We start from the raw sequence: 15,379 nt of genomic DNA, 5'->3' as shown, positions 1-15,379 counted from the left end.
TTAGATAGTAAGTAAGTAAGTAAGTAAGTAAGTAAGTAAGTTAAGTCTTTATTAACGAGGGTAGCACTGAAATAGCATAAAAAATGCTAACAAACCAGTGGCCTCTAAAATTATTTACAATAAAAAAATAAAAATACACTAAAATACAAATATTAAAAACTATGGATAATATAACGAATAAAAATACAAGATGGATTCTGGTTTTGAGATGGATTCTCAATTTTTTCCGAAATTTGCCTTACGTTTGTGATACAGGCTACGTCATTTTCATGGTCTACTCTCATCGAACCCCCCCCCCCCCCCTCCCCCCAAACGAGCCTTGGAAGTCCGCTCATTGTGAAAAAAATATCAAAAATAAAAAAGGAAAGATATTTCTGTACTTCGACTATGTACATTCAAAATGGTCCTTTGGGTTGGAGGTCCACCATTTGCAGATTCGTGTGGCATATTTTGGACCAAATTGTGTGATTCTTGCCAATTTCAACGATACATTCTACCTAATGTCATTGATAGTCGAACCGTTCGAAGTGCCATTAATATTCCCAGGCGTACCAAAAAAATAGGTATTTGTTGGGCTCGAAACACGGCACTCGGTATTGAAATGTCACTTGTCGATCCGTAATAAAATGTGCCGAAGAGAACAAAACGAGAAAAAGAGATAGGAGGTAGAGTCAGATCGTGTCAAGCCATGGACAGTTTTGTCTCTAAAATGCCACGCACTGAAGAAAGCGATTTCGCTGTGAGCGAAAAACTTTCGGGAACAGTGGACGAAGAGCCACTCTATGGAAACGCCACTGCAAATTCCCATTTATTATTTTATAATTATTATACAAAGGAAAACATCGGAAGTAAGCTTAAGGATAAAAATTATAATTATAGTTTTTTCAGCCTTTCTATCGATCTTTAATTCTAAAAATACGTTTTAAATTTAAAAATGTATTAAAATTATTGTCGCTTCTACCTTCTTTTTTACCTGCCTTGTTTCCTAACAAACTTTCTTCAAAATGCAAGAAATGCTGTCTCAGATAACCTTTTTTCAAAATTTCCTGGGGAGGATACCCCCAGACCTTCCTACGTTATCGCGCCAACTGAACTTACAGCTTGTTCACCGAAAAATAATGCCTTCAATTTAGTTTGAAGATTTGGGATCGGATTGTCAGAAAAAGAAAACATTGTATTTCACGCCACTGTTTGCGCTACGTTCAAAATAGTGGTCACGACACCGAATCTTTTATGGAATGAAGCAATGGAAGCAAGAGGGTGACTGAAAGAGCTCAGGCTAAGCGCTAGCGTGCGAACAGGCTCTCCGGTCGTGGATTGGGCGAAAAGAAAGCGGGAAGAGAAAGGAGGAAGGAGGGGGGGGGGGGGGATCAGATCAGATCGGAAGCCCTCTCAGGATAGAGTGGGGAGCGCCGGAGAGTCATCTTTGATCGCAGAGAAGATCCTGGAAACGAGTGGATGGGACGGAGTTTGTGCTCAGCGGTTCGTCGCATCAGATGGAGCACGCGCACTTGCAGCATTGGCCGCCATCTTGTTTATTCGTCGTAGTTTTGTTTTATTTCTTGACATTTAAACATGATAAACAGCCTTTTTGTTATTAATAATGTCGGGTGAGTATTCATTTCATGTAACTCAATTATAAATCCATCCATTGCTGCGGTATTATTAGTTAATTTGGAGCGTGTGTTTTTTATATCTCATCTTTCGTAGGGACATTTTCGTCGAAAAACACTGGAAAAGTGTTATAAGTAGATCCGTTTGCGATCATTTCTTCGAAGCGCTTTCCAAGGTAAACGTGTTTAATGCTTTGCTTCTTGTTGACCGGATGTTATCTTAACTGTTAGCTTGACGCTTTTATTTGTGCAGGAAGTAGACTTGTCGAACAGTGAAATGTAAATCATTGTATTTCGATTTCTCTTCCTGATATAGATAAATAGGGGGGCGGGAGAACAGGGGAGTCTAAAATTCCCACTTTCTCCCTTGTTATTATAAAAAATTGCACTTTTTTGTTTTCTCCCATCCCCTTCTCTCCAAGCGTCCTCCCCTTTTTGTCCATGGGTTACCACCTTGGTCAATACTGTAGCAGCTCTCGTAAGCTTGTAATTCTACTAGTCCACTAGTCTAGCAGTTGCTATTGTTTTTGGGGGGGGGGGGGGCAAGGAGCAGTGTTCTGTTGTTTGTTCTATTGTTCTCTCAAAGCATAGTGAGCCATTTGTGAGACCTTGCGAGAACTGCTACCTTACCCCACCTGTCCCCTTCCACTGATCTAAAAGTTATGCACTTTACTTACAGTCACAAGTAGTAAGTACATTTGCGAAGATTGAAAATGCATTTTTAGTTTTCCATCCATCGTCTGTGAATTTTCCCTCAAATTTTTCCCTCAAATTTTACCTCACTCCCTCTAATGGCTCTTACAGAAAATTGTATGAAAAACTGTTTTTTCAACTGTGCACTTCCTAGTATATCATTCCACAAGTTGATCAGTGAAAGATTTTTTTCAGTTTGAAGTAGAGACTGAATATTTCAGATATTATTTTGACATACCATTCTTGTACAAACATCACATTTCATTGAACGGGTAAAAAATTGAGCAGTGGGACAAAAGGGCATAATACAGGCTCTTCATCAAGGAAGTCAACTGAGATATTGAATGCAGTCAGGAAAGTCCTGTTTGCAGGCAGTTGATTGGCCCTTTGTTGTTACGTGATGGTCACATGGTACAAAATCATTCTGTCATGATGGATGGCAGGCTATGCATTGCCACATTTTACAGTAAACAAAGAAAAGTAAAGATTGACTGGTTAAATGGTTTGTTTTGGAGGCTGTCACATTCTTTTACCATCTAGCATGGCGGATTTTACACCACCTGGCTATTAGTTGGAAAGAGTGGCAGTGGACAGGGGGGAGGCTGTAGCCAGGAAGAAAAGGGTCAGGAAGTGGGAGAAGGGAGGGAGGGGGGAAGTGGGTTTTCTAAGGTGGTGGGAACGTTGAGAAAATGAGTAAAGTTTCGCAACATTTCATTATATTTTGCAATGGATATGGGACAAAAAGGAAAGAACAGCTACGGAAAGGGGCAGGCAGCGGGAGTAAAAAATACAGGAGGCAGGAGGTTCAGACCCCCCTGTTCCCCTCTACCAAAGAGCCCATTTGCCCAGTGTCAGTCATATTTTCATCTGCAAATTGGCCTATACTGTCTGGTAGTTTTTTTTTATGCTATAGTAATAAAAGCCATAGTTGAATTTATGTTCCACTGTTTCTTTGTTTTTGACAGGCCAATTCACCTGAGGATGTACCTCCAGTAATTGCTGCTCCACATCATTACCTCATTAGTATCTACAGGAATGACTTGTTCTTCCTGGCAGTTGTGCAGAACGAAGGTATGCGAGCGAGAGGGATTCAAGTGAAAAAAAAAAATACAGTAACTGTTAGAAATGCCTTGTTCTAATCTATCATATCCATTTCAAATGGTTTTAGACCTTCAAAATGTTTGTTTGAAAATAAATTAGAAAATTGGTAGAAAATTAGTATTAAAAAAATTCTTGCTGTGCCTTTCAATAACACAAGAACTCAGAAGTTCAGAACTGTACTAGTGATCACTTTTAACAATGTATACGGCTGCCATTCACACATTGTAATTATGGACAAAAAAAGTAGATCGAAATTCACCAATCACTACAAAGTTTATGTGTTATTGAATTGACAACTTGTGTGTTCAGAAGAAGTGTACATGTACTGTAATGTCAGATAAAGCTGTATTCATCATAGAAAGATTATTTTATTTTTTAGTTGGGCTTTTATTTGGATCAGTCAGTGAGTTTTTGTAAACTCCCAAGGGAATACTTTTCACTGTGCGTGATGAATACATGTAACATACGTCACTCCAGAAGGTCACCTCAAGATCAGAGTCATTATTATTTTTTTCTTGATATTTTCAGTGCCTCCACTTTTTGTGATAGAGTTTTTACACAGAGTTGTAGACACCTTCACAGAATACTTTAACAGCTGTAATGAGACATCTATCAAAGAGCATGTTGTCATAGTATTTGAGGTAAGAAAGAAAGGGTGATGCTGTATGCATCTAGAGCACAATATTCATGAATCTGTTTTCACTGGCTCGTTCTTCGTTACACTCGAAAATACTTATCTCAAGTTTTTTTTTGTTGACAGTTACTAGAGGAGATGCTTGATAATGGTTTCCCTCTAGCGACAGAACCTAACATCTTACGAGAACTTATCAACCCTCCAAGCATTGTCAGACAAGTTGTCAATACAGTGACCGGTGGCTCACAGTAAGCAACCTCTTGTGTTGTGTTTTTTTTTTTTTAAAAAAAGGGCAAAAAAAAAAACCCCTAAGAATCTTTGTTCCATTTACTAGTAAGAGGTAAAGTCTGTGGTCAAGCCTAGTGGCCCACCCATCAAGCTAGAGCTTACCCTAGTTTCAGTAGCATTTTTAAAAGTGACTGGGAGTATTTCTACTCCCCCCTTGAACAGATGCTAGTCCATCACAGGATTACCCCCAGCAGTAAATTTGCCAGTACCCTTTTATTCACGTGGGTGGAGAGAGGCACTGCGAGAGTTAAGTGTCTTGCCCAACAACACAACACAATGACCCTGGCTAGGGATCAAACTGGGACCGCTTGATTCAGAGTCCAGCACACTAACCATTATGTCACCCCCCTCCCCCCCCCCCCGCCCATACCATATTTACTAGTAATAATTCACTGAATTAAAAGTTTAAGAGAAAATAAATAACAAGTAAGAAATTCAAACAGATTGTTTGTTTATGATGTTATTTCAGTGTGAGCTCCCACCTCCCAACTGGTCAACTTTCTAATGTTCCATGGAGACGAACTGGTGTCAAATATACACACAATGAGGTATCAGTTAACTTTATTTAATTTTCCTCTTTGTATTATTCTCGTGTAAGTGCAAGAGTACATTAAAGGTTGTTGTTGTTTGTGTCAAGCAGTTGGGACAAAGTTTAAAAATAGACAGAAATATTGCTTACAGAGGGTTTCACATAACTTTTGACGAACGGATTCCGAAGTTTGTTCGGAATTTCCGAAGTTGGCAACAAACTTGACAATTTGGTTACGTAGTTGCGAATCAAGTTTCGAATTTCGCAGCGAAGTTCGAAATTCCAACGCGAACTTCGCAACGAAGTTCGGAAATTTAAGTTTGCTGAAGCTAAGGTATAATTATGAATCCTTTCACCCAGCAAGGCAAAGCTTTACCAAACAATGTGAGGGAAAAACTTGCAAATGACTGGTTACAAGGTAAAGGGCCAACAGAAATCGGAAAAGAGCTGAAACTCGACAAACAGACCAGTTCTAGTAGTGTTGACTGACAACTTCGTTCGCAAAGGACATGTCGAGCCGAGAAAGGCAGGAAACAAAATACGCTCCGCTCGAACTGATGATGTTAACTACTAGTACTGCAAGCAAATACAACCCAGTATTTATGGCAGCGACCTCCAAAGGAATTTGGTGGAAAAATTACGTCTGTTTACCGCAAAATGTTCCGTCACGTTCAGCAATTAGTGACCACGTGCAAACTTGTACATGTCAAACTTACTCTGCGTGTTTCTGTGCTGACAAAGTTTCGTTTCCCTGTACTTCCTTCCTTTGTTCATTGGTTCTTGTCGGTAACGGCGATTCATCCTTAAATAAATTGACATGATATATAAGAAGAGCTTTCGCTCCCAGTGCGAGATCTTTGAAAAACATGTAGTCGATTTGTTTTGATGTCAGCAACATTAGTTGAAGCCTTGAGGTGAACTGGTTGGCTACTAGAGTTTGAAAAATGAAATTGTAGGTTTTGTGGTGTAGTTTGTCCCTAAACAGTGACATCCAATTTTCTAAATCGGCCATAACTTTGGATAATTGTAGCAAAGTTCGCAACGTAGTTCCCAACTTAGTGGCGAAGTTCGCAACAAGATTGGTAACTACGTGATCAAATTGCCAAGTTCGTCGCCAACTTCGGAAGTTCCGAACAAACTTCGGAACCCGTTCGTCAAAAGTTTTGTTAAACCTTCTGTAAAGAAAAGTGTGACAGATAAATGATTAATGTTTTTGTTTCATTCATTATTACATGTGTTATCACATTGTGCCTTTCCTTTTTTTCTGCAACACAGAGGTTTTATCAAACACTCTCTAGAACAGAAAATCCAGAGGGTTTGCAGGGTTGGCAGGGATGTCGCTAAGGGCCGGCTGCCGGCTAATTTAACCGGCTGAAATAGAACTTAAATCCGACTGAAATTTCCCATGACAACAAAGACTTAGGTAAACTTTTAGAGCTACCAAGGCCAGAAAAGCCAGCTAGGCTTGTTGATGAGCCGGCTAAGTGTTTTCTTAGCTACATCCCTGGGTTGGAGTGGTGGTGGTGGTGATAGGCCCAAACAAAATACCTATTTTCTGGAACTATATAATAGCTGCCAAGATCATTATCATTATTATCATTACATTGTGATGTGTTTAACAGTTATAGTAGATAGATTGATGTTTATATGTTCTTTATCCCCTGCTTGTGGGCTTTAAAGATTTAAATTGTATTTATTAAAGATTTACATTTGGTTTGAATCAAATGTTTATCAAGAAGGACTCAAGTTAAACATCATTCTGATTTAAAGATCTTTTATTTTTGCAGATTTATTTTGATGTCATTGAAGAAATTGACTGTATAATTGACAAACATGTATGTACAGTAACACTGTAATTTGATGTTATTCAACAAGTTTGATGGCATGTTATTGTCCCAGTAAACAAAATACATGTACATTGCCTTGTTACTAACCAGTGGATCATATCCTTTTTACCAGGGTTCAACAGTTTTTACAGAAATTCAAGGAGTGGTTAGTACCGTGTATATTGTTGTCAAAATAGTATTAGATAAATTCATGTAGTTTGAATTAAGCAAACTCAGTGCGTTGTCGCTATTAGTAGAAAGCAGAGGTTCTCGTGTGTGAAACAATTGGGCAATGCACTGACATCATCAATTCCAAAATGGGGGCACGGGGAAATTTAAAAGCACAAAAATGACACATCAAAGACCCAGTATTCGAATGAAAGTACGAATCTGCGACTTTTAACAACCAAAATGGATTTATACTGTGGTAAACTTATTATTTTGGCCAGATCTGTTTTACAGCCGAGGTTTCCTTTAAATTAAATTCTTTCCTTGTTTTCAGACTAATGTAAACAAACTTTCTTGTATCTATCAGCGAGGACTTGTTTGAGTGTTTTTCTTTCTGTTTGTTTCTGTACACAGATTGATTCTGTTTGTAAGCTGTCAGGAATGCCAGATCTATCACTATCATTTGTAAACTCAAGGCTGTTAGAGGATCCAAGTTTTCATCCATGTGTGAGATTAAAAAGATGGGAAGTGAGTCATTCCACATTTGATTTTATAATTCAAGCAACAAAGAAAAGGTTCATGTATTCCTTGACAGTGGTTTTCCAGTTTATTTTACACTAGTAGGCCCCAAACTGTATTTATTTATTATTTTGTTTTCGCTATTTTTTCGTTCGTTTTTGAGAATGATATAACCTATGCAAAAAGCTTGGATATCCTGGCAGCATCTTAAGGAGTTTTTTGACAAAATAAAAACAGAAGACTGAACCTTTTTGCTTGTCAGAACAATGAAACCGGAAAAGCTCAACTCGTTTCAACTTATTTTGTTTTGTTTTTTGATTTTTTTTGTGAATCAGAGTTGTTTTGGCAATGTTCAATTATTTTAGCCAAAAATCACTGCCGGCCTTTGTCCACCAAGCCCCTTAATGTACAGTTGATTGGATGGAATACATTTGTAGTATTACCAATAATAAGTTGTTATAACACATCTTTTGCTGAAACACAGTCTTTCCTTTTCAGGGGGAGAAAGTTTTGTCATTTGTTCCACCTGATGGGAATTATAGACTTTTGTCCTACCACATCACCTCTGGGTAAGTCTGGCTTTGTTGTCAGAATATGTGTACAGTATGTGAGACTAAAGGGACTGTGTCATGGCTTAATTATTGAGTTAAGATATTTTTTTTTTAAGTTTTGCCAAATACTTGCTATGAAACTTAATGTTTGTAAAGAAATTACTCCTATGGATCCAAATGACAAAACCATAGCTATGTTGCAACCAAATGTGTTAAAGTTACAAGAAAACGAGACTAGTTTTGAAAACTGTTCAGCCCAACAATATTTCAAAAACCCATATTGCAATCCGTTTCAATCTTCGACACTTTTGGCCATCCGTTCCTCCTTTTGTATTTGCTGTGTTATTGAAATGTTCCTTCACTATAATAATTTTAAGAGGTCATTTTTATATTTCACCGAATTTGATGGTCATTTCTGATGTCTAAATTTCGCTAAAAATCCATGACACAGTCCCTTTAAGCAAGCAGCTCCCTTTACCCTTTAAGCCCCGATAGTGCCATTTGGCACATAATGTCATAACATGGTCAATATTTGTCCAATTAATTTGAATTTTTGCCACCAAAATTGCCTTGGAAAGATCTGCATTTTAAAAGCATAAAATTGTTCCTCCCCCCTGTTTGTGACTTGATTGACCACCCCTATAACTTTTGAAACTTTTTTTCCTGATACGTATGTGAGATGCAACAGAACTGAAATTAACCACAACACTGAGAGCTGCACAATAAGCTATAGTTTAGGGGTACATATACCCATTATATACGGAGATACACACATTCTTAAAACTTTTTATTTTTACGTTTTAAAGCCATTTCTTTCAAAGCCATAACTTTCTTATCATTTATTGACATGTTTTATGAACTATTCTGATCATTACCTTTCAAATGGTGTATTATACATGGACAACCAGTTAATATTTATTGATTTAGGACAAGGGACCAGTTGCCTCGGGGCATAAAGGGTTAAGTCAAGAGAACTTCTCCCTATAACTATTCATTGAAATTAATGTTTCTGAGTTACAAAAAGCAAATGCAGTAATCTGCTATTCTAATAAAGTACCTCATAATAGTTTAGTTAGTGTAAAAGGAAATGATCATAATGATTGGATGAAATTTTGAATTCCAATGTGTATTTCTTTCGTTTTTGTACAGCACTGTTGCAATTCCAGTGTATGCCAAACCGCAGATCTCTTATCATGAGGTGAGAAAACTTTTCTTCAGATTTTATGACTGGAGGGTCAGAGACAACATGTTTGAATTTGGCATATACTACTCGTCATACAATCACATGATCAATTAATTTTATTGTTTATTACATAACAAGACAAAACTCACCATTCGATGTTCAATTTAATATTAAGTTGAAATCTGGTCGGTAGGGCTTTCCTTCAAACAAAAAGGTACATCTATCACTAAGAGAGTGGGGCAATAGAAATCACAAACAAATCACAAGGGCAAATCTTTCCACTGAGCATACACCTTACAAGTTCTGTACTTTGGGCAACTGCTGAAGTGCAAATCCCTCAGTTTATTATTGATTAATCTCATTTAAATGCAGTTTAGTCTTAACCATCTGTTAATTGTTTGTGGCTTATTTGGCTGCCGTATGTTATACATGTTGTTATCACTGTGCCATTTCAGGGTGGTTCTGGAAGGTTTGATCTTACAGTTGGTCCTAAACAAACAATGGGAAAAGTGGTGAGTACAGCTTTAAGAAAATAAAGTAACACAATGCTTGTATCACCTCAGTAACATAGTTCTAGAAAATACTGGATCCAGTATTGCAATCAATAGGAGACATTTTTTGGTTAAAAAAAATTAACTCTTTCACTTTAATGACGATGGTCAAAATTCACTGAAATTTTAGTAAAACAAAAACAGGTCGGCATAAGAAACCTTGAGGCATAAGGTAAAATATGCCTCCAAACTATAACCAAGTCAGATTTAAAAACTCTTTACTTTGGTCATAATGTTCGCTAAAAAGGTAAAAAATATTATTTACAAGGCTAAAAAGTTATAAAATTTAAAACGAAACCAAATGTTTTTGATTTGTTGTCATCATCAGGGTTGATGATGACAACAAGTCGAAACGTTCGGTTTCTTTTTAAATTTTAGAACTTTTTAGCCTTGTAAATAATATCTTTACTTTGTCACAATACAAACCCAATACAACATGAGCATTCATTCTGTGTATATATTTTGCATTCTGACAAACAACCTCCTTGTATGTTCAAAATCACACTTCTTCATTTTACCTAGTCTGCAAGCAGATGGTTTTTGTTCCTGAAGTCCTATACATGACTGAAAAAGTTGAAATTATGCAAATGTTGCATTCGCATTTTCATGTTTCATGCTAGGACAAGAAAAAGATTACACTCAGTCTACAATTTACTGCAAAATGCTTGTTAGTTTAGTTATCATTGTTTAGAGAGAAAAAATAAGCTCAATAATTTGTGTTTGTTCATTTCAAGGTGGAAGATGTTGTGGTGACAGTGCCTTTCCCCAAGCAAGTGTTGAATGTGAATCTTACTCCTTCAGGTACACAATTAGTTTACCTTATTACATGAAATAGCCTGGAAATACAGCAGCCTCTCAACACTTACCGATACTACTAGGGGTGGTGAATGGTCTTTCAAAAAATGCGTGTCTCGCAAAATTTTAGCCAAATTTCAGGGGTCTCGTCGTCTCGAATTTTTCTTTGACGCCTTCTCGGAGTCTCGATTTCTTTTGCAAGGCTAAAAACGTTTCGGGCTCGCAGAAAAGGTATCAGTCTCACCATCTCGCAAAGTCTCGCATTTACCATTCGACACCCCTACTACTTTGCAAGATTCGGGTTGAAGTACTGCCCAGTAGCTTTTACACACAATTTATAATGGCCAAATGCTCCAGTCTTGAAAAATATTGTGAACACCATACATGTACAGTTGAATCCCGATAACTCAAACCCTCAATAACTTGAACCTCCCGCTAACTCGAACCTTTTTTGATTCCCCTCCAGGTCATTTCTTACTAATTTTACCCTCGATAACTCAAACTCCTGATAACTCGAACCTTTTTCGATTTCCCTTGAAGGTTCGAGTTATCGGGATTCAACTGTAAACTGTATGTTGGCACCAGTCAGAGCCTCCAGTCAGACTCTGGGTATGAGACTGCATGAAAAAGAGACAAAGTGAGACTCAATGAATGCACCACCTTGCCCTCTTGCAAAGCATTCCACTATTAAATAAATCCCCTTTTTAATTTCAACAGTATAACATGCTTTTACACTTGTCTTTATCTCAGTTGGCACATGTTCCTTTGATCCTGTCAAGAAAGAACTGGTTTGGGATGTAAGTTCATTCAATGCTAAACTCACTGTATTCTTAGTGAAGTGATCAGAGATAGTACTGTACTCAGCAAGGGTATGGTAGTCTCTTTTGCACTCTCCCTCTCTCCCCCTCCCTGTATTGAAAAAAATAATTTCTACTTTATAAGTACACGTGCAGGCAGACTGGCAAAAATTAAATCAAATGTTCTGATCTTTGTGTTCCTGACCGGTTTTTGTGCAAGACAAAAACACCTTCCATTGTTCTCTTGATAAAACATTAAATGCAATAAGTAGCCTGTATAGCAAGTGTTTCCAGCATTTTGGGTACATGGAAATCAAATCATTTGCTGAAATCATATGTTTAATGAAAATTACCACATTGCACTAATCAGAAGCCCTACTTGTGGGTGAACAGGCTTTTCAAAATCGTGGGGGTTGCTGGCAAGCATTCCCTTCTATTTCTTTTTTGCACTTGCCCATTTCTCACACAGGTAAAATGTAAAAAACTCTTCACCCTCTCAACTCTTCAAAAATACTTTCTAAACAAGGTGGAGTGAAGTAATCCATATGACTGGTAATTAACTTGCTTGCTTTCGTAGCATGAAGAAACTAGGTGTATTGTTTCAACACCCCTGGGCAGTATGCTAGTCCATTACATTCTATACCTGATTTAATTGCTGTAATTCCTTAGTCCGATACGTTAACCAATCAGTTTAAAGCTAAAAGCTAAAAGACAAGACCGAATGATGGTCTGGGTATTCACTAGAACTTTGCATATTGGCCTATAGGAAATTCTACAAGTTTGTATTTTTGCACGTGAAGAATTCATGAATTTGTTTTCCTCTCAGGAGGCCTTTTCTGTTGCTACCTTTCACCGTTGAGTAGCTTTAAATTTTCAAAAGTCTTCTTAAATTAAGTGTGGCTAAAAGTACCTTCATGTTTCCGCATGTCTGCAGAGAAAGAAGACGTGCAAATTCGCGTTTGTCATGTTCGTGTATCTATTAGTGTTCAGTACGTGCAGTTGTTCTCTTCTTCGACCCATACTACCTATCGGTCTTATCTTCAAGCTTTAGTCGGACAACGTTTATTGAAATAGCTGTATATTTGACATGGACATGGGTTTTCCAGTAATCGAACATTTAGCCAGTTACAGAATGTGTATTGAACAATTCTTAATGTGCCATTTCACATTCTTTTTACAGATTGGTAAAATAATACCACAAAAGTTACCAAATCTGAGAGGAAATGTAAGTTAATTCTCTCTTTTTAATTATTCTTCATTTTGTCATGCAAGTAATGGGGAGTTCTCTTGTTGAGCTCATTAATTAACTGATCACTGGCACACAGCAAATAATAACATTAAGGTGATTCCACTGAAATAGAAGGAGTATTAAAAATTTTCTGAAACTTGGTCCAGGTTACAATTATGTTATGAGCATTAAAAAAATGAAATGAAAAATGGGGGTCACCGCGCTAGTTTTTGTGTAAAATGGATGGGCATTATAGCAAATATACGACCCGCGAGATATATATTAGGAATCCTAGTAATCCAAATGGGGATCGCTATTGTTTCCAAAAAAACATTTTTGCATTAAAGAATTAGTCTAGTTCAACAAAATAGACTTTGATCTTATATTAAAAACTATTCTTATTGTACAGGAATTAAGATAAGGAAAGAAATTAAAGATTTTGCTTCGTGCGCACGTTAACGGCACTACCTAAAAACGTGTTTTTTACGGCATCAAAATTGAAATATCTCAATGTAGAATTTTAAACTTTTTTTTAAATCGCGATATATTGTAGACAACAGTATGACATTTAAATTAATGCATTAAAAAATGGGGGTCACCGTGCTCGGTTAAGAGAAAATGACCATTTATTTCCTTACCGAGCTTAGCCTGATGGGAATCTCGTAGTGTTCTGTGTGCGTGCGCGCTCGTGCGCGCGCTAAATGACGCGAAAACTTATGCGCAGAAATGATGCGCAATGCAATACCGTGGAATCACCTTAACTGAGGGGGGTGAATAGGGGTACGCAAATCCGCCGATCCGTGCTATTCCGTCACTATTTTCGTTCAAATCCGAATCCACATTACTTAAAACTTTGTGTGGAATGGTTTCACTCCAACGGACAGTAAATGTTGTTTCCATGCCATTTTTTCAAGACGTTTCTTTTCATATTTGCTTGTTCTTGCGACAATATCGCCAACACACCGACGAAGACCCGACCAAAGTGATCCCGCGAACGTCGTTTAGTGTCCACGAAACGAACTTCCTGACATGAAGAGTCCGAAATCCGCTCCAAAATTCTCAGTTAATCCAATCTGCCGTATTTTCGAAATCCGCGAATCCGCTCAATATTTTGCAAAAATTCACAATCCGTGCGCTTTTTAAGGGTAAATCCGTCGATCCGCGCACCTATTCATCCCCTCTTAACTGTTCTGTTTTTCTATTTAGATGTCTCTTCAGACTGGCGTCCCTCCACCCGATGAATCTTGTACGATTTCTGTAAGTGAACGCCTTTGCTGCCTGTGATGAATTTCATAACAAAAGTGACAGTCATACAACATCGCTCTACTTGTAAAGCCTTTAGTTTGGACGACACTTTTTGATATAATTGATTTACATGCATGTTGGTTTTCTGTAGCAGCTCAGCTAAATGGATTCCTATCTTTTCAGCTCATGTTATTCCTAAGATGAATGCATCAAGCATGCCTTATTTATACATATCGCTGTTTTCATTTTAGATTAAATTTAAGATTGCGCAGCTGGCAGCTTCAGGCCTTAAAGTCAGTAGATTGGATATTTATGGAGAGGTAAGTGATCATCAAGGCGAACACATACAGGGTTAATAAGTGTCGGACAAGCATTTTTGTCAGTTCTTACTCGTGCGCAGTAAAATGGTCATCTTTTTTTGTTTTAACCCACGGTTGTTGCGTATTCCCTCTCATTTCAATCAACTAATCTTCCCTGCCAAGGGATGGCACAGTGGTGAGAGCCCTCGCCTCCCCCCAATGTTGCTCGGGTTTGATTCCCAGACCCGGCGTTACAAATGTAATTTGAGTTTGTTGTTGGTTCTCATCCTTGCTCCAAGGGTTTTTTCTCCGGGTTCTCCAGATTTCCTCCCTCCACAAAAATGAACACTTCTAAATTCCAATTCGATCTGGAAACAGTGGACAAATAAAGCCACACCGTGGATGTGCTGCTGTTAATACCTATTTATATTGATTAATTGTTTGATTTTATACATAGAATAGTATTTAGTTGAGTAATATCTGGGCCTCACTCTTTTTTCCTTATTTTTATTTTAGAAATACAAGCCTTTTAAAGGAGTGAAATATGTCACCAGAGCAGGAAAATTTCAAATTAGAGTGTAGAAAAATATTTTAAAAAAACACTATAAATAGTTATTACAATTATTAATAAGGTCAGTGATGAAGTATTGTGACCGGTTGAGTCGAGAAAAATTTAGCACAGTTGCAGTGCGTAATTACTCCATAACAATATTGAAATTTTTTGGTGCTGCGGAATGACCATTCATCTCATTATCTTTTGTCTAAAAAAATCTGTAAATAGGGGAACTAGTTTTGGCTCCGTGAAAGCTCGTTTTCATTTCGTTGTTAATGTAAGTTAATGATGTTACACAACGGAGAAAAACAGCTTTCCTGAAAAGCCTGGGGCGAGAGTGTTCATGCGAGCATTTATAGAAGTTTGTGTTTTAGATGACGAGGACAGGTCAAGTTGTCTTACACTTAAATCGCTTAAGGTTTTTTTTCTCTTTTCACCTTTCATTTACAACTTTTAGCATTACAGTTTTTAAACAGTTTTAATTTATTTTCTTCAAACAATACAAAAAAGCTGACGTTCCCACTCGCGCCCCAGGCCATCTCTATGTGGCGGCATTGTCACCAGACGCTTTCTTACACATTTTCACGTCCCCCGTCCATGGTTTTGGTTAAATACGCGGTGTGAACTTAACTAATAAGATGTTAAACCAAATAAAATGACTTTGTATTGAGCGTTTTTTCCGCGCCGGGCGCCGGTTTCGTGTATTTACTTCGTGTTCTCATTGGTTAAGTTTTGTTTCTTGTTTTCATTTCTTGTGATTGGCTAGTGATTTTGAGTTCACGACACTCAAATGAAAATCACTCGAT

The 15,379-nt window shown here is 37.6% G+C and overlaps 1 protein-coding gene across 1 annotated transcript; it reads left to right on the top strand.

Annotated features, from left to right (window-relative positions):
* The first annotated feature begins 1,504 nt into the window (after nucleotides 1-1,504).
* LOC144631087 (AP-3 complex subunit mu-1-like) lies at nucleotides 1,505-15,244 on the top strand. Its single transcript, XM_078489467.1, has 18 exons — nucleotides 1,505-1,610; nucleotides 1,711-1,789; nucleotides 3,272-3,377; nucleotides 3,936-4,048; nucleotides 4,168-4,289; nucleotides 4,799-4,877; nucleotides 6,646-6,693; nucleotides 6,818-6,850; nucleotides 7,267-7,380; nucleotides 7,870-7,940; nucleotides 9,072-9,120; nucleotides 9,561-9,617; nucleotides 10,391-10,457; nucleotides 11,202-11,248; nucleotides 12,429-12,473; nucleotides 13,683-13,733; nucleotides 13,973-14,041; nucleotides 14,537-15,244. Exons 1-18 carry the CDS (start codon nucleotides 1,576-1,578, stop codon nucleotides 14,600-14,602), a joined length of 1,251 nt encoding a protein of 416 aa, XP_078345593.1. The 5' UTR covers nucleotides 1,505-1,575; the 3' UTR covers nucleotides 14,603-15,244.
* The last annotated feature ends 135 nt before the right edge of the window (nucleotides 15,245-15,379 follow it).

This window comes from Oculina patagonica, chromosome 1 (assembly GCF_052425735.1).
Source record: "Oculina patagonica isolate OP01 chromosome 1, crgOcupat, whole genome shotgun sequence".
Taxonomy (NCBI): domain Eukaryota; kingdom Metazoa; phylum Cnidaria; class Anthozoa; order Scleractinia; family Oculinidae; genus Oculina; species Oculina patagonica.
This window is presented reverse-complemented; position numbering and strand designations above follow the sequence as displayed.

Bases quoted from the DNA above. Each gene is read 5' to 3' on its own strand.
- LOC144631087 (XM_078489467.1), top strand. From the start codon at position 1,576: ATGATAAACAGCCTTTTTGTTATTAATAATGTCGG. The intron at 4,290-4,798 runs GTAAGCAACCTC...ATGTTATTTCAG, and splicing joins ACAGTGACCGGTGGCTCACA to TGTGAGCTCCCACCTCCCAA. The intron at 13,734-13,972 runs GTAAGTGAACGC...TTTTCATTTTAG, and splicing joins ATGAATCTTGTACGATTTCT to ATTAAATTTAAGATTGCGCA.